Consider the following 25,846-nt stretch of genomic DNA (forward strand, 5'->3'; position numbering starts at 1 on the left):
ATATATATATATATATATATATATATATATATATATATATATATATATATATATATATATATATATAAATATATTTGTATACATATATGTATATATACTGTATATACAAGCATACACATATATATATATATATATATATATATATATATATATATATATATACTTATACAAACACATATATACTTATATACACACACACACACACACACACACACACACACACACACACACACACACATATATATAGCAGATAATGAGCACTTGCTTTGATGTTATTAGCGAAACAGTGAAGCCCATTGTCTTTGTGCAAACAAACGCACCATAGAGGGGCGAGTACAAAGCCCTCTTGATCAAGCTCATCTGCAACCTCAACGCTGCCATGTGCAGCCCCGTCTGAAAGCTCAGCGCTTTAATGCACTTCTGCACTGTGTGAGTCAAGAAGGCCGGAGCTGGCGAGGGAGACATGGTGAAGAGACAAGGACAGTGCGAGTGGGGGGGAAGAGATGGAGGAGAAGGTTGGGCGGGGCCAAGCACCAATCCAGCCGCTGGCCGCCTTTCTGAGGACGTACTTGGACCAGAGTCAGCAGGCGGCTGCAGCTCATGCAAACAGAGCTTAGTTCCTTACTGTCTTATTTCACACTTCATAAACCAACTACTCTATCACCACTTAAAAATGTAGCGATGGAGACTCATGACCGGAAACGACCGCAACACATCCACTTTGTCCAAGTACTAATTAAAGCACTGTTAGGAAAATGGCTACAGTGATACATTTCCAACAATATCAGCATACTTCGTATCGAATGGTAATAGTTATATTGCAAGATGTATAATGTGGCATACTGCGCAACAGCATAATAACAGTCACCTTTCACGTTAGTGGTAGAGTAAACCCTCATTTTTCACTAAGTAGGAATCAGTAATTATAAATTAAATAACAAAAACCCTGTTAACTACCTTATATGTTTATTTTATTTTTTCATTATGAGAGCAGTCTTTAAAGTAGGCGAAGCTCATGATCGGCTACTCTCTAACCTTAAGTCTTCAATAACAGATACAATAATATAAATATTGTCAGAAAAATTGTATGTAAATTATCAAAAAAACTTTCCGTTCGCTGAGTTCCCAGTGAATAGATGGAAGCTGTCTTTGTTGCACCAAGCCAAAGGCTTGGAAAATTCCGCTGTGTACGATGGAAGGAGACGGGAAGGGTTATCTATTGTGATCCAAGACTTGCCCAAGCTCGATCCAGGACCAGCCCAAGTCCGAGGCATCTTTTTCTTTCGTGTTAATGTGACCGAAAACAATGGCTGTTTACATACCCCCAAACAACTTTCCGTTCGCTGAGTTCCCAGTGAACAGATGAAAGCTGTCTTTGTTGCACCAAACCAAAGGCTTGGAAAATTCCGCTGTGTACGATGGGGGGATACGGGAGGGGTTATCTATGGTGATCCAAGACTTGCCCAAGCTCGATCCAGGACCAGCCCAAGCCCGAGGCATCTTTTTCTTTCGTGTTAATGTGACCAAAAACAATGGCTGTTTACATACCCCCAAAAATGTTTCCGTTTTCTGAGTTCCCAGTGAACAGATGAAAGCTGTCTTTGTTGCACCAAGCCAAAGGCTTGGAAAATTCCGCTGTGTACGATGGGAGGAGACGGGAGGGGTTATCTATGGTGATCCAAGACTTGCCCAAGCTCGATCCAGGACCAGCCCAAGTCCGAGGCATCTTTTTCTTTTGCGTTAATGTGACCGAAACAATGGCTGTTCACATACCCCCAAACAACTTTCCATTCTCTGAGTTCCCAGTGAACAGATGAAGGCTGTCATTGTTGCACCAAGCCAAAGGCTTGGAAAATTCCGCTGTGTACGATGGGAGGAAACGGGAGGGGTTATCTATGGTGATCCAAGACTTGCCCAAGCTCGATCCAGGACCAGCCCAAGCCAGAGGCATCTTTTTCTTTCGTGTTAATGTGACCGAAAACAACGGCTGTTTACATACTCCCAAACAACTTTCCGTTCTCTGAATTTCCAGTGAACAGATGAAGGCTGTCTTTGTTGCACCAAGCCAAAGGCTTGGAAAATTCCGCTGTGTACGATGGAAGGAGACGGGAAGGGTTATCTATTGTGATCCAAGACTTGCCCAAGCTCGATCCAGGACCAGCCCAAGCCCGAGGCATCTTTTTCTTTCGTGTTAATGTGACCGAAAACAATGGCTGTTTACATACCCCCCACTCCTTTAGAAACAGCTGTTGTTGTGTAAACAAGGAATATCCAAATAAAAGAGGAGACGTAAACCTTTTTTCGTCAAAGCGTGCTGGAAACTGTGCAAGAGTACAGACCAGACGTTTCTCCTCAAATTGAGCCAAATTGAATTCTGTCTCTGTTTATTTCCTTGCTTCTTCCATCCATCCATCCATTTTCTACCGCTTATTCCCTTCGAGGTCGCGGGGGGCGCTGGAGCCTATCTCAGCTACAATTGGGCGGAAGGCGGGGTACACCCTGGACAAGTCGCTACCTCATCGCAGGGCCAACACAGATAGACAGACAACATTCAGACAACCTATCCCCAGGTGCATGTCTTTGGAGGTGGGAAGAAAGCCGGAGTACCCGGAGGGAACCCACGCAGTCACGGGGAGGACATGCAAACTCCACACAGAAAGATCCCGAGCCCGGGATTGAACTCAGGACTACTCAGGACCTTCGTATTGTGAGGCAGATGCGCTAACCCCTCTTCCACCGAGCTGCCCTCTTTGCTTCTTGTCTTGTTTAATAAATGTCATCGATGTTTGAACCTGACAAATATGTTACAAAACCCAAAACCAGTGACGTTGGCACGTTGTGTAAATGGTAAATAAAAACAGAATACAATGATTTGCTAATTCTTTTCAACCTGGGAACGGCGTGGCGAAGTTGGTAGAGTGGCCGTGCCAGCAATCGGAGGGTTGCTGGTTACTGGGGTTCAATCCCCACCTTCTACCCTCCTAGTCACGTCTGTTGTGTCCTTGGGCAAGACACTTCACCCCTTGCTCCTGATGGCTGCTGGTTAGCGCCTTGCATGGCAGCTCCCGCCATCAGTGTGTGAATGTGTGTGTGAATGGGTGAATGTGGAAATACTGTCAAAGCGCTTTGAGTACCTTGAAGGTAGAAAAGCGCTATACAAGTATAACTCATTTTTAAATTTATCATTTAACCTATATTCAATTGAATGGACTGCAAAGACAAGTAACTTAACAGCCTTGACGCGATGGATGGCTGGGCAGCGCCTGAAGAGCTGCAGCCTGCCACCGTGGCCCCCACTCCCCCCCTCTGTTGCCAGTCTCGAGATGTATGTTGTAATATGTATATGTGCTTTGCTATGGAACTTTATTCCCCACTCTAGATTGTATTTTTTTACTCATCCTTCCCCAGCATTTACCTTTTTCCCATCGTTTACGGGGGCGCCTTGTGGCGACCAATCAGCGTTCTTGTTCTGTAACCCTGTACACTGATTGTTTGTCTAATCTTGAACGGGTTTGTGCTGAAAACAACGTTTTGTTGTACTTGTGCAATGACAATAAAGACCTACCTACCTACCCACCTTAACGTTCGAACTGGAAAACTTAATTTTTTGCAAATATTAGCTGATTTGGAATGTGATGCCTGCAACATGTTTCAAAAAAGTGGCAAAAAGACTGAGAAAGTTGAGGAATGCTCATCAAACACTTATTTGGAACAAGGTGAACAGGGTAATTGGGAACAGGTGGGTGCCATGATTGGGTATAAAAGTAGATTCCATGAAATGCTCAGTCATTCACAAACAAGGATTGGGCGAAGGTCACCACTTTGTCAACAAATGCGTTTAAGAACAACATTTCTCAATGAGCTATTGCAAGGAATTTATGGATTTCACCCTTTATGGTCCGTAATATCGTCAAAAGGTTCAGAGAATCTGTAGAAATCACTGAAATCCGCTGGGATCGGCAGCTCGTCCGCCGATCGCCAATAAGTTAAAAAAGGCAAATATCAGCCCCCGGCCCCATGACTGAGATGGATACATATATAGTTACGACATACACATAAAGCTTGTAAACATCTGCATTAAAGGACCAAGACTTAATAAAGGACACTCTTCAGTTCTGAATAAAAACATTACAATATTTGTTCAGCTACAAAAAGCAACACTTAAAATGTTAAAGACAATACACGACAAGTTTTAGCTTATAATAATTAATTCTGAGATTCATTTCCTATTAAAATGCAAAATGGCTTGTTGGATGTCTCGATAAGGGGATTAGGCAATGAAACCATGACCGATTGATTTTATTGCTTTAGCTACAATTTTGTGGCTATTTAAGATCATTTCCATGTATCTTTTAATTGTTTTATCAATGGACTGGGACTAATTAATCAAAAACGGGAAAAAAACTGATGATCATGCTGGAAAAGTCTGTGACAAAACGAGGGTCTGGTACATTTTAAGGTCATTGGAACGATGCTGAGATGGAAATAAAGCAATGGTGACGTTAAAAAAAGCACCAAACATGTCCAATCCTCATTATTTTTTTACCGACCTTGACTTGTCCCACGAACAGATTGGCCTTCTCTTCTTGGACCGTGAAGTTCAAGGGCGCCGTGTCTTCAAATTCTGGGTCGTTGTCGTTGACGTCAGTCACGACCACGCCGACAGTCGTGGTGGACGTCTGAGGAGGGAGAAGAATGCATGAGGAAGTGCGGAGGAAAACGTGGCTCTCCTTGACTACACGGTCATTTTATTCAGGTTCGGATTCAGAAGTACTTTATTAATCCCCGAGGGGAAATTAAATTTTCAGTACAATCCCATTCAAGACCAGACAAACATTACAGGGAGACAGAAATAGGATTGCGGACGAGTCTGCCAACCAAAAAAAGGTGAGAAACAGGTCAACGTTAGGGAGGGGGGGGGGGAGTAAAAAAATATTCAGTCAAAGGCTGGACTCCAGGGAGGGGGTCCAGACTGAGGCCAAGAAAAAAAAAACTCATAGCCATATCACACATACACAAGTTACTGTATTTTTCGGAGTATAAGTCGCACCGGAGTATAAGTCGCACCTGCCGAAAATGCATAATAAAGAAGGAAAAAAACATATATAAGTCGCACTGGAAACTATGAAAAAAACTGCGACTTATAGTACGAAAAATACGGTACATAGAATCAACAAAACTTGCAACAGAGGGTAATGAGTGGGAGCTACGCAGGCCATCCATCGCCCTTAAGGGATTTATCAAGTATTTGGCACCATACAGCGGCAACAGAGCCAATGTTATAATCAGAGGTTGACCACGTTACATTTACTTAGGTTACTTTTTGGATACATTGTACCTGTCAGAGTAGTTTGAATGCAACAAACTTTTTTTCTACTTTCACTTGAGTATTCTTGTGGAGAATAAACAACTTTTACTCAGTTACATTTTAATTTCATTCCAATCGCTACAGTTATTTATGAAAATATACATTTACCTTAATCTACTGAAATTTGGTTATTTCCCAACCAATATTCTACAACACAAATACAACGTTGAAACAACATGCTTTTTGGCGACGTTTATTCAATGTCAGGTTTTAACGTTGATTTAACCGTTGAAATTTGGTAATTTCCCAACCAATTTTCTACAAAACAAATACAAGGTTGAAACAACGCGCTTTTTGACAATGTTTATTTAATGTTGGGTTCTGACCTTGATTTGACTATTGAATGTTGGTCATTTTCCAAACAATATTTTACAACACAAATACAACGTTGAAACAACATGCTTTTTGACGACGTTTATTCAATGTCAGGTTTTAACGTTGATTTATCCGTTGAAATTTGGTCATTTGTCAACCAATATTCTACAAAACAAATACAACGTTGAAACAACATGCTTTTTGACAACGTTTATTCAATGTTGGGTTCTGACCTTGATTTGACTATTGAATTTTGGTCCTTTCCTAGCCAATATTTTACAACACAAATACAACGTTGAAACAACATGCTTTTTGACGACGTTTATTCAATGTCAGGTTTTAACGTTGATTTAACCGTTGAAATTTGGTCAATTCCCAACCAATATTCTAAAACCCAAATACAACGTTGAAACAACATGCTTTTTGGCAACGTTTATTCAATGTTGGGTTCTGACCTTGATTTGACTATTGAATTTTGGTCATTTTCCAAACAATATTCTACAACACAAATACAACGTTGAAACAACATGCTTTTTGACGACGTTTATTCAATGACAGGTTTAACCTTGATTTAACCGTTGAAATTTGGTCATTTCCCAACCAATATTCTGAAATCCAAATACAATGTTGAAACAACATGCTTTTTGGCAACGTTTATTCAATGTTGGGTTCTGACCTTGATTTGACTATTGAATTTTGGTCATTTTCCAAACAATATTTTACAACACAAATACAACGTTGAAACAACATGCTTTTTGACAACGTTTCTTCAATGTCAGGTTTTAACGTTGATTTAACTGTTGAAATTTGGTAATTTCCCAACCAATATTCTGAAACCCCAATACAACGTGGAAATAACATGCTTTTTGACGACGTTTATTCAATGTCAGGTTTTAACGTTGATTTAACCGTTGAAATTTGGTCATTTCTCAACCAATATTCTACAAAACAAATACAACGTTGAAACAACATGCTTTTTGACAACGTTTATTTAATGTTGGGTTCTGACCTTGATTTGACTATTGCATTTTGGTCCTTTCCTAGCCAATATTCTACAACACAAATATAACGTTGAAACCACATGCTTTTTGACGACGTTTATTCAATGACAGGTTTTAACGTTGATTTAACCGTTGAAATTTGGTAATTTCCCAACCAATATTCTACAACACAAATACAATGTGGAAACAACATGCTTTTTGAAAATGTTTATTCAATGTTGGGTTCTGACCTTGATTTGACTATTGCATTTTGGTCATTTTCCAACCAATATCATACAACACAAATACAACATTGAAACAACATGCTTTTTGACGACGTTTATTCAATGTCAGGTTTTAACGTTGATTTAACCGTTGAATATTGGTAATTTCCCAACCAATATTCTGAAACCCAAATACAATGTTGAAACAACATGCTTTTTGACAACGTTTATTCAACAGCAGGTTTTAACGTTGATTTGACCGTTGAAATTTGGTCATTTTCCAAACAATATTCTACAAAACAAATACAACGTTGAAACAACATGCTTTTTGACAACGTTTATTCAATGTTAGGTACTGACCTTGATTTGACTATTGAATTTTGGTCATTTTCCAAACAATATTTTACAACACAAATACAACGTTGAAACAACATGCTTTTTGACGACGTTTATTCAATGATAGGTTTTAACGTTGATTTAACCGTTGAAATTTGGTAATTTCCCAACCAATATTCTGAAACCCAAATACAACGTGGAAATAACATGCTTTTTGACGACGTTTATTCAATGACAGGTTTTAACGTTGATTTAACCGTTGAAATTTGGTCATTTCTCAACCAATATTCTACAAAACAAATACAACGTTGAAACAACATGCTTTTTGACAACGTTTATTTAATGTTGGGTTCTGACCTTGATTTGACTATTGAATTTTGGTCCTTTCCTAGCCAATATTCTACAACACAAATACAACGTTGAAACAACATGCTTTTTGACGACGTTTATTCAATGACAGGTTTTAACGTTGATTTAACCGTTGGAATTTGGTCATTTCTCAACCAATATTCTACAAAACAAATACAACGTTGAAACAACATGCTTTTTGACGAAGTTTATTCAATGTCAGGTTTTAACGTTGATTTAACCGTTGAAATTTGGTAATTTCCCAACCAATATTCTACAACACAAATACAGCACTGAAACAACATGCTTTTTGACGACGTTTATTCAATGTTGGGTTCTGACCTTGATTTGACTATTGAATTTTGGTCATTTTCCAAACAATATTTTACAACACAAATACAACGTTGAATCAACATGCTTTTTGACAACGTTTCTTCAATGTCAGGTTTTAACGTTGATTTAACTGTTGAAATTTGGTAATTTCCCAACCAATATTCTAAAACCCAAATACAACGTGGAAACAACATGCTTTTTGACAATGTTTATTCAATGTTGGGTTCTGACCTTGATTTGACTATTGAATTTTGGTCCTTTCCTAGCCAATATTCTACAACACAAATATAACGTTGAAACCACATGCTTTTTGACAACGTTTATTCAATGACAGGTTTTAACGTTGATTTAACCGTTGAAATTTGGTCATTTCCCAACCAATATTCTGAAACCCAAATACAATGTTGAAACAACATGCTTTTTGACAACGTTTATTCAATGTTGGGTTCTGACCTTGATTTGACTATTGAATTTTGGTCATTTTCCAAACAATATTCTACAACACAAATACAACGTTGAAACAACATGCTTTTTGACGAAGTTTATTCAATGTCAGGTTTTAACGTTGATTTAACCGTTGAAATTTGGTAATTTCCCAACCAATATTCTGAAACCCAAATACAATGTTGAAACAACATGCTTTTTGACAACGTTTATTCAATGTTGGGTTCTGACCTTGATTTGACTATTGAATTTTGGTCATTTTCCAAACAATATTCTACAACACAAATACAACGTTGAAACAACATGCTTTTTGACAACGTTTATTCAATGTCAGGTTTTAACGTTGATTTAACCGTTGAAATTTGGTAATTTCCCAACCAATATTCTGAAACCCAAATACAACGTGGAAATAACATGCTTTTTGACGACGTTTATTCAATGTCAGGTTTTAACGTTGATTTAACCGTTGAAATTTGGTCATTTCTCAACCAATATTCTACAAAACAAATACAACGTTGAAACAACATGCTTTTTGACGACGTTTATTCAATGATAGGTTTTAACGTTGATTTAACCGTTGAAATTTGGTAATTTCCCAACCAATATTCTGAAACCCAAATACAACGTGGAAATAACATGCTTTTTGACGACGTTTATTCAATGACAGGTTTTAACGTTGATTTAACCGTTGAAATTTGGTCATTTCTCAACCAATATTCTACAAAACAAATACAACGTTGAAACAACATGCTTTTTGACAACGTTTATTTAATGTTGGGTTCTGACCTTGATTTGACTATTGAATTTTGGTCCTTTCCTAGCCAATATTCTACAACACAAATACAACGTTGAAACAACATGCTTTTTGACGACGTTTATTCAATGACAGGTTTTAACGTTGATTTAACCGTTGGAATTTGGTCATTTCTCAACCAATATTCTACAAAACAAATACAACGTTGAAACAACATGCTTTTTGACGAAGTTTATTCAATGTCAGGTTTTAACGTTGATTTAACCGTTGAAATTTGGTAATTTCCCAACCAATATTCTACAACACAAATACAGCACTGAAACAACATGCTTTTTGACGACGTTTATTCAATGTTGGGTTCTGACCTTGATTTGACTATTGAATTTTGGTCATTTTCCAAACAATATTTTACAACACAAATACAACGTTGAATCAACATGCTTTTTGACAACGTTTCTTCAATGTCAGGTTTTAACGTTGATTTAACTGTTGAAATTTGGTAATTTCCCAACCAATATTCTAAAACCCAAATACAACGTGGAAACAACATGCTTTTTGACAATGTTTATTCAATGTTGGGTTCTGACCTTGATTTGACTATTGAATTTTGGTCCTTTCCTAGCCAATATTCTACAACACAAATATAACGTTGAAACCACATGCTTTTTGACAACGTTTATTCAATGACAGGTTTTAACGTTGATTTAACCGTTGAAATTTGGTCATTTCCCAACCAATATTCTGAAACCCAAATACAATGTTGAAACAACATGCTTTTTGACAACGTTTATTCAATGTTGGGTTCTGACCTTGATTTGACTATTGAATTTTGGTCATTTTCCAAACAATATTCTACAACACAAATACAACGTTGAAACAACATGCTTTTTGACGAAGTTTATTCAATGTCAGGTTTTAACGTTGATTTAACCGTTGAAATTTGGTAATTTCCCAACCAATATTCTGAAACCCAAATACAATGTTGAAACAACATGCTTTTTGACAACGTTTATTCAATGTTGGGTTCTGACCTTGATTTGACTATTGAATTTTGGTCATTTTCCAAACAATATTCTACAACACAAATACAACGTTGAAACAACATGCTTTTTGACGAAGTTTATTCAATGTCAGGTTTTAACGTTGATTTAACCGTTGAAATTTGGTAATTTCCCAACCAATATTCTGAAACCCAAATACAATGTTGAAACAACATGCTTTTTGACAACGTTTATTCAATGTTGGGTTCTGACCTTGATTTGACTATTGAATTTTGGTCATTTTCCAAACAATATTCTACAACACAAATACAACGTTGAAACAACATGCTTTTTGACAACGTTTATTCAATGTCAGGTTTTAACGTTGATTTAACCGTTGAAATTTGGTAATTTCCCAACCAATATTCTGAAACCCAAATACAACGTGGAAATAACATGCTTTTTGACGACGTTTATTCAATGTCAGGTTTTAACGTTGATTTAACCGTTGAAATTTGGTCATTTCTCAACCAATATTCTACAAAACAAATACAACGTTGAAACAACATGCATTTTGACGACGTTTAATCAATGTTGGGTTCTGACCTTGATTTGACTATTGAATTTTGGTCCTTTCCTAGCCAATATTCTACAACACAAATACAACGTTGAAACCACATGCTTTTTGACGACGTTTATTCAATGTCAGGTTTTAACGTTGATTTAACCGTTGAAATTTGGTAATTTCCCAACCAATATTTTGAAACCCAAATACAATGTTGAAACAACATGCTTTTTGACAACGTTTATTCAATGTTGGGTTCTGACCTTGATTTGACTATTGAATTTTGGTCTTTTCCTAACCAATATTATACAACACAAATACAACATTGAAACAACATGCTTTTTGACGGCGTTTATTCAATGACAGGTTTAACCTTGATTTAACCGTTGAAATTTGGTCATTTCCCAACCAATATTCTGCAAAACAAATACAACGTTGAAACAACGCGCTTTTTGACTCATGACTAGAGATGTCCGATAATATCGGACTGCCGATATTATCATCAATCAATCAATCTTTATTTATATAGCCCTAAATCACAAGTGTCTCAAAGGGCTGCACAAGCCACAACGACATCCTCGGTACAAAGCCCACATACGGGCAAGGAAAAACTCACCCCAGTGGGACGTCGATGTGAATGACTATGAGAAACCTTGGAGAGGACCGCATATGTGGGTAACCCCCCCCCTCTAGGGGAGACCGAAAGCAATGGATGTCGAGTGGGTCTGACATAATATTGTGAGAGTCCAGTCCATAGTGGATCCAACATAATAGTAGTAAGAGTCCAGTCCATAGTGGGGCCAGCAGGACACCATCCCGAGCGGAGACGGGTCAGCAGCGCAGAGATGTTCCCAGCCGATGCACAGGCGAGCGGTCCACCCCGGGTCCCGACTCTGGACAGCCAGCACTTCATCCATGGCCACCGGACCTGTGCCCCCCCCCCTCAAGGAAAAGGGGAGCAGAGGAGAAAAGAAAAGAAACGGCAGATCAACTGGTCTAACAGGGGGGCTATTTAAAGGCTAGAGTATACAAATGAGTTTTAAGATGGGACTTAAATGCTTCTACTGAGGTAGCATCTCTAACTGTTACCGGGAGGGCATTCCACAGTACTGGAGCCCGAATAGAAAACGCTCTATAGCCCGCAGACTTTTTTTGGGCTCTGGGAATCACTAATAAGCCGGAGTTCTTTGAACGCAGATTTCTTGCCGGGACATATGGTACAATGCAAGCGTTTATCGGCCGATAAACGCTTTAAAATGTAATATCGGAAATTATTGGTATCGGTTTCAAAAAGTAAAATGTATGACTTGGTACACGGAGTGTGTACACGGACGTAGGGAGAAGTACAGAGCGCCAATAAACCTTAAAGGCACTGCCTTTGCGTGCCGGTCCAATCACATAATATCTACGGCTTTTCATACACACAAGTGAATGCACCGCATACTTGGTCAACAACCATAAAGGTCACACTGAGAGTGGCCGTATAAACAACTTTAACACTGTTACAAATATGCGCCACACTGTGAACCCACACCAAACAACACATTTCGGGAGAACATCCGCATCGTAACACAACATAAACACAACAGAACAAATATCCAGAACCCCTTGAAGCACTAACTCTTCCAGGACGCTACCCCCTACCCCCACGTAAAGCGCGTGACGTCACGGATTGTGGAGGAGATTTTGAGACAGCATGGTGGCCAGCTATTAAGTCGTCTGTTTCATCGCAACATTCCACAGTATTCTGGACATCTGTGTTGGTGAATCTTTTGCAATTTGTTCAATGAACAATGGAGACAGCAAAGAAGAAAGCTGTAGGTGGGAAGCGGTGTATTGCGGCCGACTTCAGCAACACAAACACGGCCGGTGTTTCATTGTTTACATTCCCGAAAGATGACAGTCAATCTTTACCATTGGTCTGTGGAGAACTGGGACAACAGAGACTCTTACCAGGAGGACTTTGAGTTGGATACGCAGACACGGTACCGTGAGTACGCTTCCAAACATTTGATCGCTTGCCCGTACGTGCGTGCCGCTATGTGCATGTCACATAAATAATTCAAAGTATACACCCTGATTATTATCTTGTGTGATGACTGTATTATGATGATAGTATATATCTGTATCAAGAATCAATTTAAGTGGACCCCGACTTAAACAAGTTGAAAAACGTATTCGGGAGTTACCATTTAGTGGTCAATTGTACGGAATATGTACTTCACTGTGCAACCTACTAATAAAAGTCTCAAAAAGTCTCACGTACGTAACTTTGGGGACTTTGGGGAAATATATGTGCTAAATGAACTTTGGGGAGGTGGGGCTGTGGGATTGAGTGTGTTGTGCAGGTGTTTGAGTTGTATTGGTGGGTTATATGGACGGGAGGGGGGAGGTGTTTGTTATGCGGGATTAATTTGTGGCATATTAAATATAAGCCTGGTTGTGTTGTGGCTAATAGAGTATATATATGTCTTGTGTTTATTTACTGTTTTAGTCATTCCCACCCGCCTCTCACAGCATCTTCCCTATCTGAATCGCTCCCACTGCCCTCTAGTCCTTCACTCTCACTTTCCTCATCCACGAATCTTTCATCCTCGCTCAAATTGATGGGGGAATCGTCGCTTTCTCGGTCCGAATCGCTCTCGCTGCTGGTGGCCATGATTGTAAACAATGTGCGGATGTGAGGAGTTCCACAACCTGTGACGTCACGCTACTCGTCTGCTACTTCCGGTACAGGCAAGGCTTTTTTTTTATCAGCGACCAAAAGTTGCGAACTTTATCGTCGATGTTCTCTACTAAATCCTTTCAGCAAAAATATGGCAATATCGGGAAATGATCAAGTATGACACATAGAATGGACCTGCTATCCCCGTTAAAATAAGAAAATCGCATTTCAGTAGGCCTTTAAATAATCGTGTCAGGTGCGTGAGTCCAAATGCATGACAGGTGAAACCAATGAGTTGTCATGGAAACCAAACAAGGGAGTGAAAAAACAGGAACTAAAAGTGTCCAAAAACCAACAGAACATAGCCAAACAAAACATGATCAAAAGACATGACAGTTTTTCCATTTTTTTCCCGCCAGGATTGCAATTCCCCCGCCCCGCGCGATCCCCACCGTCTGCTTACATAAAGTCGCACGCAGTTCGGACCCCCTTCGGAAAAGTCTCGCCGCAATACTTGTGGCGCTTCCCGGCGAGAGTGACTGACGGGGGAACAAAAGCCGTGTGCTAATAACGGGATAAACGCTGCGTCTTTGAGGGGGGAATTGCACGGGAAGGAAAAAAAAAAAAACAAGTTCCCATTAGACGTCGGTTTGAAGTTGGCCCTGGCACTTGAGCGGCGTGCATCCCGGAGGTAAGCGTCTAGTTAATGTTACCTTCATCTCTGGGTCCGCTGGGAATTCACGCACGATTGTTGTTTGGGTTGCTGCAGCATAATTACACGTGGGAGCTGACATGGAACACTCACTTTACCTCCAGCTCTGGGACGGCATACAGTATCATTAACATCACTGCGATGACAGCCTCTATTTATTTCTCACTTTGCAAAAAGACCTGGAGCCAATTAGTGTCACCATCCTGGCGAGGCCCCCCTCCTTCCATCCCCCTCATCAAAGCCACGATAGCCAAGCGTCTGATTAATGAGCGGCCATTATTTATTTAAAGTCGAACGGTGGCGTCTCGCGATGTCTGACATCTGAAAGGAAGCGGCGGTGGCCGACTGCTGCGCTTTGGCTTTCAAGTGACGAGCCGGAGTTAGTTCCGTCGATAGGACCCGGCTGTTAGAGCTCATGTACAAACCCCGTTTCCATCATACTTGCCGAAATTCAGCGCCTCTCCCGAAAACCTCCCGGGACAAATTTTCTCCCGAAAATCTCCCGAAATTCAGGCGGAGCTGGAAGCCACGCCCCCCTCCAGCTCCATGCGGACCTGAGTGACGTCAGGTGCGCAACACCACGTAAATCGTTGGCCAACCAAAAAGTAACCCCAGTACGCTATAGCCAACTTTCACCAGGAGATGGCAACAGACAAACATAGATAACTCTATTACATCATTCCCCTTTTAGAAATGTATAGAAGTTACTCAAAATAAATAAACAACCCAACCAAAAAATGCAGCAGCTCAATTAAAAAACTGTACTTAAGCGACGTTCTTTTTTTTTTTTTTTTAGTGCTGAACTCTTAACCCTCATTTGTAAAAAAAAAAATAACATGCTTATTATACAAACAGTATTTGTACACCTTTAACACAGATTTTTATACTGTCTTCAGAGATTCAGTTTTTTTGGTGGTACTCGAAACCTTTCTGGGTACCTGCGAAAGGGTGTTCAGCATGATTAGAAAAATAGTGACAGTGAATAGAACAAGGATGGACAATTCAACCCTTAACTCAACAATGAGTAGATGAGTGTTATGTGTGTGTATATGTGTAAATAAATGAACACTGAAATTCAAGTATTTCTTTTATTTATATATATATAAATAAAATACAATATATATATATATATATATATATATATATATATATATATATATATATATATATATATATATATATATATATATATATATACAATATATATATATATATATATATATATACAATATATATATATATATAAATAAAAGAAATACTTGAATTTCAGTGTTCATTTATTTACACATATACACACACATAACACTCATCTGAACACTGAAATTCAAGTATTTCTTTTATTTATATATATATATATATATATATATATGTGTCTTAATAAGGTTATCCAAAAAATAGTGCTCGATACCGTAGTAGAGCGCAATATATGTATGTGTGGGGAAAAAATCACAAGACTATTTCATCTCTACAGGCCTGTTTCATGAGGGGGGTACCCTCAATCGTCAGGAGATTTTCTCCTGACGATTGAATTGTGATTTTTTTCCCCACACATACATATATATATATATATATATATATATATATATATATATATATATATATATATATATATATATATATATATATATATATATATATGAAATACTTGACTTGGGGAATTCTAGCTGTAAATATACTCCTCCCCTCTTAGCCCCGCCCCACCCCGACCAGGAATTTAGGGATTTCACCATCTACGGTCCGTAATATCATCAAAGGGTTCAGAGAATCTGGAGAAATCACTGCACGTAAGCAGCTAAGCCCGTGACCTTCGATCCCTCAGGCTGTACTGCATCAACAAGCGACATAAGTGTGTAAAGGATATCACCACATGGGCTCAGGAACACTTCAGAAACCCACATTGGGGCCACATTGGGAACACATTGGGGCCACATTGGGGACACATTGGGGCCACATTGGGAACACATTGGGGCCACATTGGGAACACATTGGAAACACATTGGGGCCACAATGGGGTCACATTGGGAACACATTGGGGCCACAGTAGGAACACATTGGGAACACATTGGGAACACATTGGGGCCACATTGGGAACACATTGGGGCCATATTGGGGCCACATTGAGAACACATTGGGGCCACAATTGGGTCACATTGGGGCCACAGTAGGAACACATTGGGAACACATTGGGGCCGCATTAGGGCCACATTGGGAACACATTGGGAACAAATTGGGGCCACATTGAGGCCCACATTATGGCCACAATGGATCCACATTGGGTCCACATTGGGAACACATTGGGGCCATATCGGGGCCACATTGAGAACACATTGGGGCCACAATGGGGTCACATTGGGAACACATTGGGGCCACAGTAGGAACACATTGGGAACACATTGGGGCCACATTAGGGCCACATTGGGAACACATTGGGAACAAATTGGGGCCCACATTATGGCCACAATGGATCCACATTGGGGCCAGTGCGTGTTTACACTGGAGTCTGATAAAACAAAAAAAAATCACATCTTACTTGCAGTGCAAACAGTCAGCTGGAAAAAAATCAGATTTCCAAAAAATCCGATGTGGGCCACTTTGTAGTGTGATCTTAGTCTTTGTGACAAGTAAAAAGTCCACTTCTATGGTTAGCATCATACATTACTGGCAATCTTCTGAGATGGTTTATATAAAAAGTATTTGAACAAAAAAGTCAAATATATGAAATGATCCCCAAATCTAAAGCATATATTTCTACAACATTGTGCTCTGTGGGCATAAGGCGCAACAGTCAAGGTTGCAAACTTCACTTGTGCTTACTTGCATCTTTTGTCTGTGACCTTCCTAGGGCTACTTTGTCCCTGTGAAGGAGTTCTTCCTCCCCTCCACACCCTTCAACCCTCCTTCTCATTTAACTTCCCTCCTGTTGTGACAGCTTTTCTTCCTGGCACTGACATTTGGCACACCCGAGTCATGCGGCAATTTATTCTGGGCCTGAGACGCTTCCCTTTTCTCAAACTCACACAACATAGGTAAAGGTTACTGGCTGGTGGGATCAGTCCATCCTGTGAGACAAATTGCCACATGGAGGTCTCCTTTGCTCCGAACCTTTCCACTCCCACACGCCCTCATGTCACACTCGTATCATTATCTGATTAGCTACTGCTTGCACCTTTTTATGATACAATGTGGGAACAAAATTGCTCCGTCTTTATATAAATGGGAAAGAACACACAGAAGCTAATACAAACAATAACAGAAGAAATGAACAAATTAAATAGATGGTTTGACAAAAACGATCCTTAAATCTCAGGAAAACTAAAATAATGCTACCGTATTTCCCGGACTATAAGGCACACCTAAAATATTTTTTCCCCCTCAAAACTCAACAGTGCACCTTATAACCCGGTGCGCTTAATGTACGGAAAAAAATTCTGGTTTTGCTTACCAAACTCGAAGCGACTTTATTTGGTAGATGGTTTGACGAAAACAATCCTTAAATCTCAGTAAAACTAAAGCAATGCTACCGTATTTTCCGGACTATAAGGCGCACCTAAAATAATATTGTTCCTCCTCAAAACTCGACAGAGCGTCTTACAACCCGGTGCACCTAATTACGGACACAATTCTGGTTTTGCTTACCGAACTCGAAGCTATTTTATTTGGTAGATGGTTTGACGAAAACGATCCTTAAATCTCAGTAAAACTAACATAATGCTACCGTATTTTTCGGACTATAAGGCGCACATAAAATCATTTTTTCCCCTCAAAACTCAACAGTGCATTTTATAACCCGGTGCGCCTAATGTATGGAAAAAATTATGGTTTTGCTTACCAAACTCGAAGCTATTTTATTTGGTAAACGGTTTGACAAAAACGATCCTTAAATCTCTGTAAAACTAAAATAATGCTAACGTATTTTCCGGACTAAAAGGCGCACCTAAAATATGTTTTACCCCTCAAAACTCAAAAGTGCACCTTATAACCCGGTGTGCCTAATGTACAGAAAAAAATGCTGGTTTTGCTTACCAAACTTGAAGCTATTTTATTTGGTAGATGGTTTGACAAAAACGATACTTAAATCTCAGTAAAACTAAAATAATGCTACCGTATTTTCCGGACTATAAGGCGCACCTAAAATATTTTTTCCCCCTCAAAACTCGACAGTGCGTCTTACAACAACAAAAAATTCTTGTTTTGCTAAACGAACTCAAAGCTATTTTATTTGGTAGATGGTTTGACAAAAACGATCCTTAAATCTCAGTAAAACTAAAATAATGCTACCGTATTTCCCGGACTATAAGGCGCACCTAAAATATTTTTGTCCCCCTCAAAACTCAAAAGTGCAACTTATAACCCGGTGTGCCTAATTTACAGAAAAAAATCTGGTTTTGCTTACCGAACTCGAAACTATTTTATTTGGTAGATGGTTTGACAAAAACGATCCTTAAATCTCAGTAAAACTAAAATAATGCTACCGTATTTTCCGGACTATTAGGTGCACCTAAAATCATTTTTTCCCCTCAAAACTCGACAGTGCGTCTTACAACCCGGTGCGCCTAACGTACGGAAAAAAATATGTTTTTGCTTACCGAACTCGAAGCTATTTTATTTGGTAGATGGTTTGACAAAAACGATCCTTAAATCTCAGTAAAACTAAAATAATGCTACCATATTTTCCGGACTATAAGGCGCACCTAAAATAATTGTTTCCCCCTCAAAACTCAACAGTGCACCTTATAACCCGGTGTGCCTAATGTACGGAAAAAATTCTGGTTTTGCTTACCGAACTCGAAGCTATTTTATTTGGTAGATGGTTTGACAAAAACGATCCTTAAATCTCAGTAAAACTAAAATAATGCTAGTGTATTTTCCGGACTATAAGGCGCACCTGAAATTATTTTTCCCCCCTTCAAAACTCGACAGTGCGTCTTATAACCTAATGTACGGAAAAAATTCTGGTTGTGCTTACCGAACTCGAAACTGTTTTATTTGGTAGATGGTTTGACAAAAACGATCCTTAAATCTCAGTAAAACTAAAATAATGCTACCGTATTTCCCGGACTATAAGGCGCACCTAAAATAATGTTTCCCCCTCAAAACTCGACAGTGTACTAATGTACTGAAAAAATTCTGGTTTTGCTAAACGAACTCAAAGCTATTTTATTTGGTAGATGGTTTGACAAAAATGATCCTTAAATCTCAGTAAAACTAAAATAATGATACCATATTTTCCGGACTATAAGGCACACCTAAAATATGTTTTTTCCTCTCAAAACTCAACAGTGCACCTTATAACCCGGTGCGCCTAATGTACTGAAAAAATTATGGTTTTGCTTACCAAACTCGAAGCTATTTTATTTGGTAGATGGTTTGACAAAAACGATCCTTAAATCTCAGTAAAACGAAAATAATGCTACCGTATTTTCCGGACTATAAGGCGCACCTAAAATCATTTTTCCCCCCTCAAAACTCAACAGTGCACCTTATAACCCGGTGCGCCTAATGTATAGAAAAAATTCTGGTTTTGCTTACCGAACTCGAAGCTATTTTATTTGGTAGATGGTTTGACGAAAATGATCCTTAAATCTCAGTAAAACTAAAATAATGCTACCGTATTTTCCGGACTATAAGGCGCACCTAAAATATTTTTTCCCCCTCAAACTCAACAGTGCACCTTATAACCCGGTGCGCCTAATGTACGGACAAAATTCTGGTTTTGCTTACCGAACTCGAAGCTATTTTATTTGGTAGATGGTTTGACAAAAACGATCCTTAAATCTCAGTAAAACTAAAATAATGCTACCGTATTTTCCGGACTAAAAGGTGCACCTAAAATATTTTTGTTTCCCCTCAAAACTCAACAGTGCACCTTATAACCCGGTGCGCCTAATGTACAGAAAAAAATTCTGGTTTTGCTTACCGAACTCGAAGCTAATTTATTTGGTAGATGGTTTGACAAAAACAATCCTTAAATCTCAGGAAAACTAAAATAATGCTACCGTATTTTCCGGACTATAAGGCGCACCTAAAATCATTTCCCCCCCTCAAAACTCGACAGTGCACCTTATAACCCGGTGCGCCTAATTTACGGAAACAATTCTGGTTTTGCTTACCGAACTCGAAGCTAATTTATTTGGTAGATGGTTTGACAAAAACAATCCTTAAATCTCAGGAAAACTAAAATAATGCTACCGTATTTTCCGGACTATAAGGCGCACCTAAAATCATTTCCCCCCCTCAAAACTCGACAGTACGTCTTACAACCCGGTGCGCCTAACGTACGGAAAAAATTCTGGTTTTACTTACCAAACTCGAAGCTATTTTATTTGGTAGATGGTTTGACAAAAACGATCCTTAAATCTCAGTAAAACTAAATTAATTCTACCAAATTTTCCGGACTATAAGGCGCACCTAAAATCATTTTTTCCCCTCAAAACTCGACAGTGCACCTTATAACCCGGTGCGCCTAATTTACGGAAACAATTCTGGTTTTGCTTACCTTAACTCGAAGCTATTTTATTTGGTAGATGATTTGACGAAAACAATCCTTAAATCTCAGTAAAATTAAAATAATGCTACCGTATTTTCCGGACTATAAGGCGCACCTAAAATAATCCCCCCCCCCTCCTCAAAACTCGACAGTGCGTCTTACAACCCGGTGCGCCTAATGTACGGAAAACATTGTGGTTTTGCTTACCAAACTCGAAGCGACTTTATTTGGTAGATGGTTTGACAAAAACGATCCTTAAATCTCAGTAAAACTAAAACAATGCTACCGTATTTTCCGGACTATAAGGCGCACCTAAAATATGTTTTTCCTCTCAAACTCAGCAGTGCACTTTATAACTCGGTGTGCCTAATGTACAGAAAAAAATCTGGTTTTGCTTACCAAACTCGAAGCTATTTTATTTGGTAGATGGTTTGACGAAAATTATCCTTAAATCTCAGTAAAACTAAAATAATGCTACCGTATTTTCCGGACTATAAGGCGCACCTAAAATATTTTTTCCCCCTCAAACTCAACAGTGCACCTTATAACCCGGTGCGCCTAATGTACGGACAAAATTCTGGTTTTGCTTACCGAACTCGAAGCTATTTTATTTGGTAGATGGTTTGACAAAAACGATCCTTAAATCTCAGTAAAACTAAAATAATGCTACCGTATTTTCCGGACTATAAGGCGCACCTAAAATCATTTCTTTCCCCCTCAAAACTCAACAGTGCACCTTATAACCCGGTGCGCCTAATGTACGGAAAAAGTTCTGGTTTTGCTTACCGAACTCGAAGCTATTTTATTTGGTAGATAGTTTGACAAAAAACGATCCTTAAATCTCAGTAAAACTAAAATAATTCTACCGTATTTTACGGACTATAAGGCGCACCTAAAATATGTTTTTCCTCTCAAAACTCAGCAGTGCACCTTATAACCCGGTGCGCCTAATGTACGGACAAAATTCTGGTTTTGCTTACCGAACTCGAAGCGATTTTATTTGGTAGATGGTTTGACGAAAACGATCCTTAAATCTCAGTAAAACTAAAATAATGCTACCGTATTTTCCGGACTATAAGGCGCACCTAAAATCATTGTTTTGCCCTCAAAACTCGACAGTGCATCTTATAACTCGGTGCGCCTAATGTACTGAAAAAAATTCTGGTTTTGCTTACCGAACTCAAAGCTATTTTATTTTGTAGATGGTTTGACAAAAAATGATCCTTAAATCTCAGTAAAACTAAAATAGTGCTACTGTATTTTCCGGACTATAAGGCGCACCTAAAATGTTTTTTCCTCTCAAAACTCGACAGTGCACTTTATAACCCGGTGCGCCTAATGTACGGAAAAAATTCTGGTTTTGCTTACCGAACTTGAAGCTATTTTACTTGGTAGATGGTTTGACGAAAACGATCCTTAAATCTCAGTAAAACTAAAATAATGCTACTGTATTTTCCGGACTATAAGGCGCACCTAAAATAATTGTTCCCCCTCAAAACTCAACAGTGCGTCTTACAACCCGGTGTGCCTAATGTACAGAAAAAATTCTGGTTTTGCTTACCGAACTCAAACTTATTTTATTTGGTAGATGGTTTGACGAAAACAATCCTTAAATCTCAGTAAAACTAAAACAATGCTACCGTATTTTCCGGACTAAAAGGTGCACCTAAAATATTTTTGTTTCCCCTCAAAACTCAACAGTGCACCTTATAACCCGGTGCGCCTAATGTACGGAAAAAAATTCTGGTTTTGCTTACCGAACTCGAAGCTATTTTATTTGGTAGATGGTTTGACAAAAACGATCCTTAAATCTCAGTAAAACTAAAATAATTCTACCAAATTTTCCGGACTATAAGGCGCACCGAAAATCATTTCCCCCCCTCAAAACTCGACAGTGCACCTTATAACGCGGTGCGCCTAATGTACGGAAAAAAATTCTCGTTTTGCTTACCGAACTCGAAGCTATTTTATTTGGTAGATGGTTTGACAAAAACGATCCTTAAATCTCAGTAAATCTAAAATAATGCTACCGTATATTCCGGACTATAAGGCGCACCTAAAATATTTTTTTCCCCCTCAAAACTCAAAAGTGCACCTTATAACCCGGTGTGCCTAATGTACGGAAAAAATTCTGGTTTTGCTTACCGAACTCGAAGCTATTGTATTTGGTAGATGGTTTGACAAAAACGATCCTTAAATCTCAGTAAAACTAAAATAATGCTACCGTATTTTCCGGACTATAAGGCGCACCTAAAATATGTTTTTCCTCTCAAAACTCAGCAGTGCACTTTATAACCCGGTGCGCCTAATGTACGGAAAAAAATTCTGGTTTTGCTTACCGAACTCGAAGCTATTTTATTTGGTAGATGGTTTGACAAAAACGATCCTTAAATCTCAGTAAAACAAAAATAATGCTACCGTATTTTCCGGACTATAAGGCGCACCTAAAATAATGTTTCCCCCTCAAAACTCAACAGTGCACCTTATAACCCGGTGCGCCTAATGTACGGACAAAATTCTGGTTTTGCTAACCGAATTTGAAGCTATTTTATTTGGTAGATGGTTTGACAAAAACGATCCTTAAATCTCAGTAAAACTAAAATAATGCTACCGTATTTTCCGGACTATAAGGCGCACCTAAAATATGTTTTTCCTCTCAAAACTCAACATTGCACCTTATAACCCGGTGCGCCTAAAGTACGGAAAAAAATCTGGTTTTGCTTACCGAACTCGAAACTGTTTTATTTGGTAGATGGTTTGACAAAAACGATCCTTAAATCTCAGTAAAACTAAAATAATGCTACTGTATTTTCCGGACTATAAGGCGCACCTAAAATCATTTTTTCCCCCTCAAAACTCGACAGTACGTCTTACAACCCGGTGCGCCTAATGTACGGAAAAAATTATGGTTTTGCTTACCGAACTCGAAGCTATTTTATTTGGTAGATGGTTTGACAAAAACGATCCTTAAATCTCAGTAAAACTAAAATAATGCTACCGTATTTCCCGGACTATAAGGCGCACCTAAAATAATTTTTCCCCCTCAAAACTCGACAGTGCGTCTTACAACCCGGTGTGCCTAATGTACTGAAAAAATTCTGGTTTTGCTAAACGAACTCAAAGCTATTTTATTTGGTAGATGGTTTGACAAAAATGATCCTTAAATCTCAGTAAAACTAAAATAATGATACCATATTTTCCGGACTATAAGGCACACCTAAAATATGTTTTTTCCTCTCAAAACTCAACAGTGCACCTTATAACCCGGTGCGCCTAATGTACTGAAAAAATTATGGTTTTGCTTACCAAACTCGAAGCTATTTTATTTGGTAGATGGTTTGACAAAAACGATCCTTAAATCTCAGTAAAACTAAAATAATGCTACCGTATTTTCCGGACTATTAGGCACACCTAAAATATTAGTTTTCCACCTCAAAACTCAACATTGCACCTTATAACCCGGTGCGCCTAATGTACGGAAAAAATTCTGGTTTTGCTTACCGAACTCGAAGCTATTTTATTTGGTAGATGGTTTGACAAAAACGATCCTTAAATCTCAGTAAAACTAAAATAATTCTACCAAATTTCCCGGACTATAAGGCGCACCGAAAATAATTTCCCCCCCTCAAAACTCGACAGTGCACCTTATAACCCGGTGCGCCTAATGTACGGAAAACATTCTGGTTTTGCTTACCGAACTCGAAGCTATTTTATTTGGTAGATGGTTTGACAAAAACGATCCTTAAATCTCAGTAAAACTAAAATAATGCTACCGTATTTCCCGGACTATAAGGCACACCTAAAATATTTGTTTCCCCCCTCAAAACTCAACATTGCACCTTATAACCTGGTGCGCCTAATGTACGGAAAAAATTCTGGTTTTGCTTACCGAACTCGAAGCTAATTTATTTGGTAGATGTTTGACAAAAACGATCTTTAAATCTCAGTAAAACTAAAATAATGATACCGTATTTTCCTGACTATAAGGCACACCTAAAATCATTGTTTTCCCCTTAAAACTCAACAGTGCACCTTATAACCCGGTGCGCCTAATGTACGGAAACAACTATGGTTTTGCTTACCGAACTCGAAGCTATTTTATTTGGTAGATGGTTTGACAAAAACGATCCTTAAATCTCAGTAAAACTAAAATAATGCTACCGTATTTTCCTGACTATAAGGCGCACCTAAAATCATTGTTTTGCCCTCAAAACTCGACAGTGCACCTTATAACCCGGTGCGCCTAATGTACGGACAAAATTCTGGTTTTGTTTACCGAACTCAAAGCTATTTTATTTGGTAGATGGTTTGACAAAAACGATCCTTAAATCTCAGTAAAACTAAAATATGCTACCATACTTTCCGGACTATAAGTCGCACCTAAAATCATTGTTTTGCCCTCAAAACTCAACAGTGCATCTTATAACCCGGTGCGCCTAATGTACGGAAACAATTCTGGTTTTGCTTACCGAACTCGAAGCTATTTTATTTGGTAGATGGTTTGACAAAAACGATCCTTAAATCTCAGTAAAACTAAAATAATGCTACCGTATATTCCGGACTATAAGGCACACCTAAAATAATTTTTTCCCCCCTCAAAACTCGACAGTGCGTCTTACAACCCGGTGCGCCTAATGTACGGAAAAAATTCTGGTTTTGCTTACCGAACTCAAAGCTATTGTATTTGGTAGATGGTTTGACAAAAACGATCCTTAAATATCAGTAAAACTAAAATAATGCTACCGTATATTCCGGATTATAAGGTGCACCTAAAATAATATTTTTCCCCCTCAAAACTCAGCAGTGCACTTTATAACCCGGTGCACCTAATTTACGGAAACAATTCTGGTTTTGCTTACCGAACTCGAAGCTATTTTATTTGGTAGATGGTTTGACGAAAACGATCCTTAAATCTCAGTAAAACTAAAATAATGCTACCGTATTTTCCGGACTATAAGGCACACCTAAAATCATTGTTTTGCCCTCAAAACTCGACAGTGCACCTTATAAGCCGGTGCACCTAATGTACGGACAAAATTCTGGTTTTGCTTACCTTAACTCGAAGCTATTTCATTTGGTAGATTATTTGACAAAAACAATCCTTAAATCTCAGTAAAATTAAAATAATGCTACCGTATTTTCCGGACTATAAGGCGCACCTAAAATCATTGTTTTGCCCCTCAAAACTCGACAGTGCGTCTTACAATCCGGTGCGCCTAATGTACAGAAACAATTCTGGTTTTGCTTACCGAACTCGAAGCTATTTTATTTGGTAGATGGTTTGACAAAAACAATCCTTAAATCTCAGTAAAACTAAAATAATGCTACCGTATTT

At 38.7% G+C, this 25,846-nt stretch overlaps 1 protein-coding gene across 2 annotated transcripts in view; it reads right to left on the bottom strand.

The window, feature by feature from the left end:
* The window catches only part of LOC133580422 (protocadherin-15-like), an 888,230-nt gene that overhangs the window by 318,763 nt on the left and 543,621 nt on the right, over window positions 1-25,846 (bottom strand). For both annotated transcript variants that reach the window (XM_061934831.1, XM_061934743.1), the window contains one exon: window positions 4,551-4,679. In XM_061934831.1, coding sequence (XP_061790815.1) covers window positions 4,551-4,679 — 129 coding nt within the window. The remainder of the gene's footprint in view (window positions 1-4,550; window positions 4,680-25,846) is intronic.

The sequence above is a fragment of the Nerophis lumbriciformis genome, linkage group LG02, assembly GCF_033978685.3.
Source record: "Nerophis lumbriciformis linkage group LG02, RoL_Nlum_v2.1, whole genome shotgun sequence".
Taxonomy (NCBI): Eukaryota; Metazoa; Chordata; class Actinopteri; order Syngnathiformes; family Syngnathidae; genus Nerophis; species Nerophis lumbriciformis.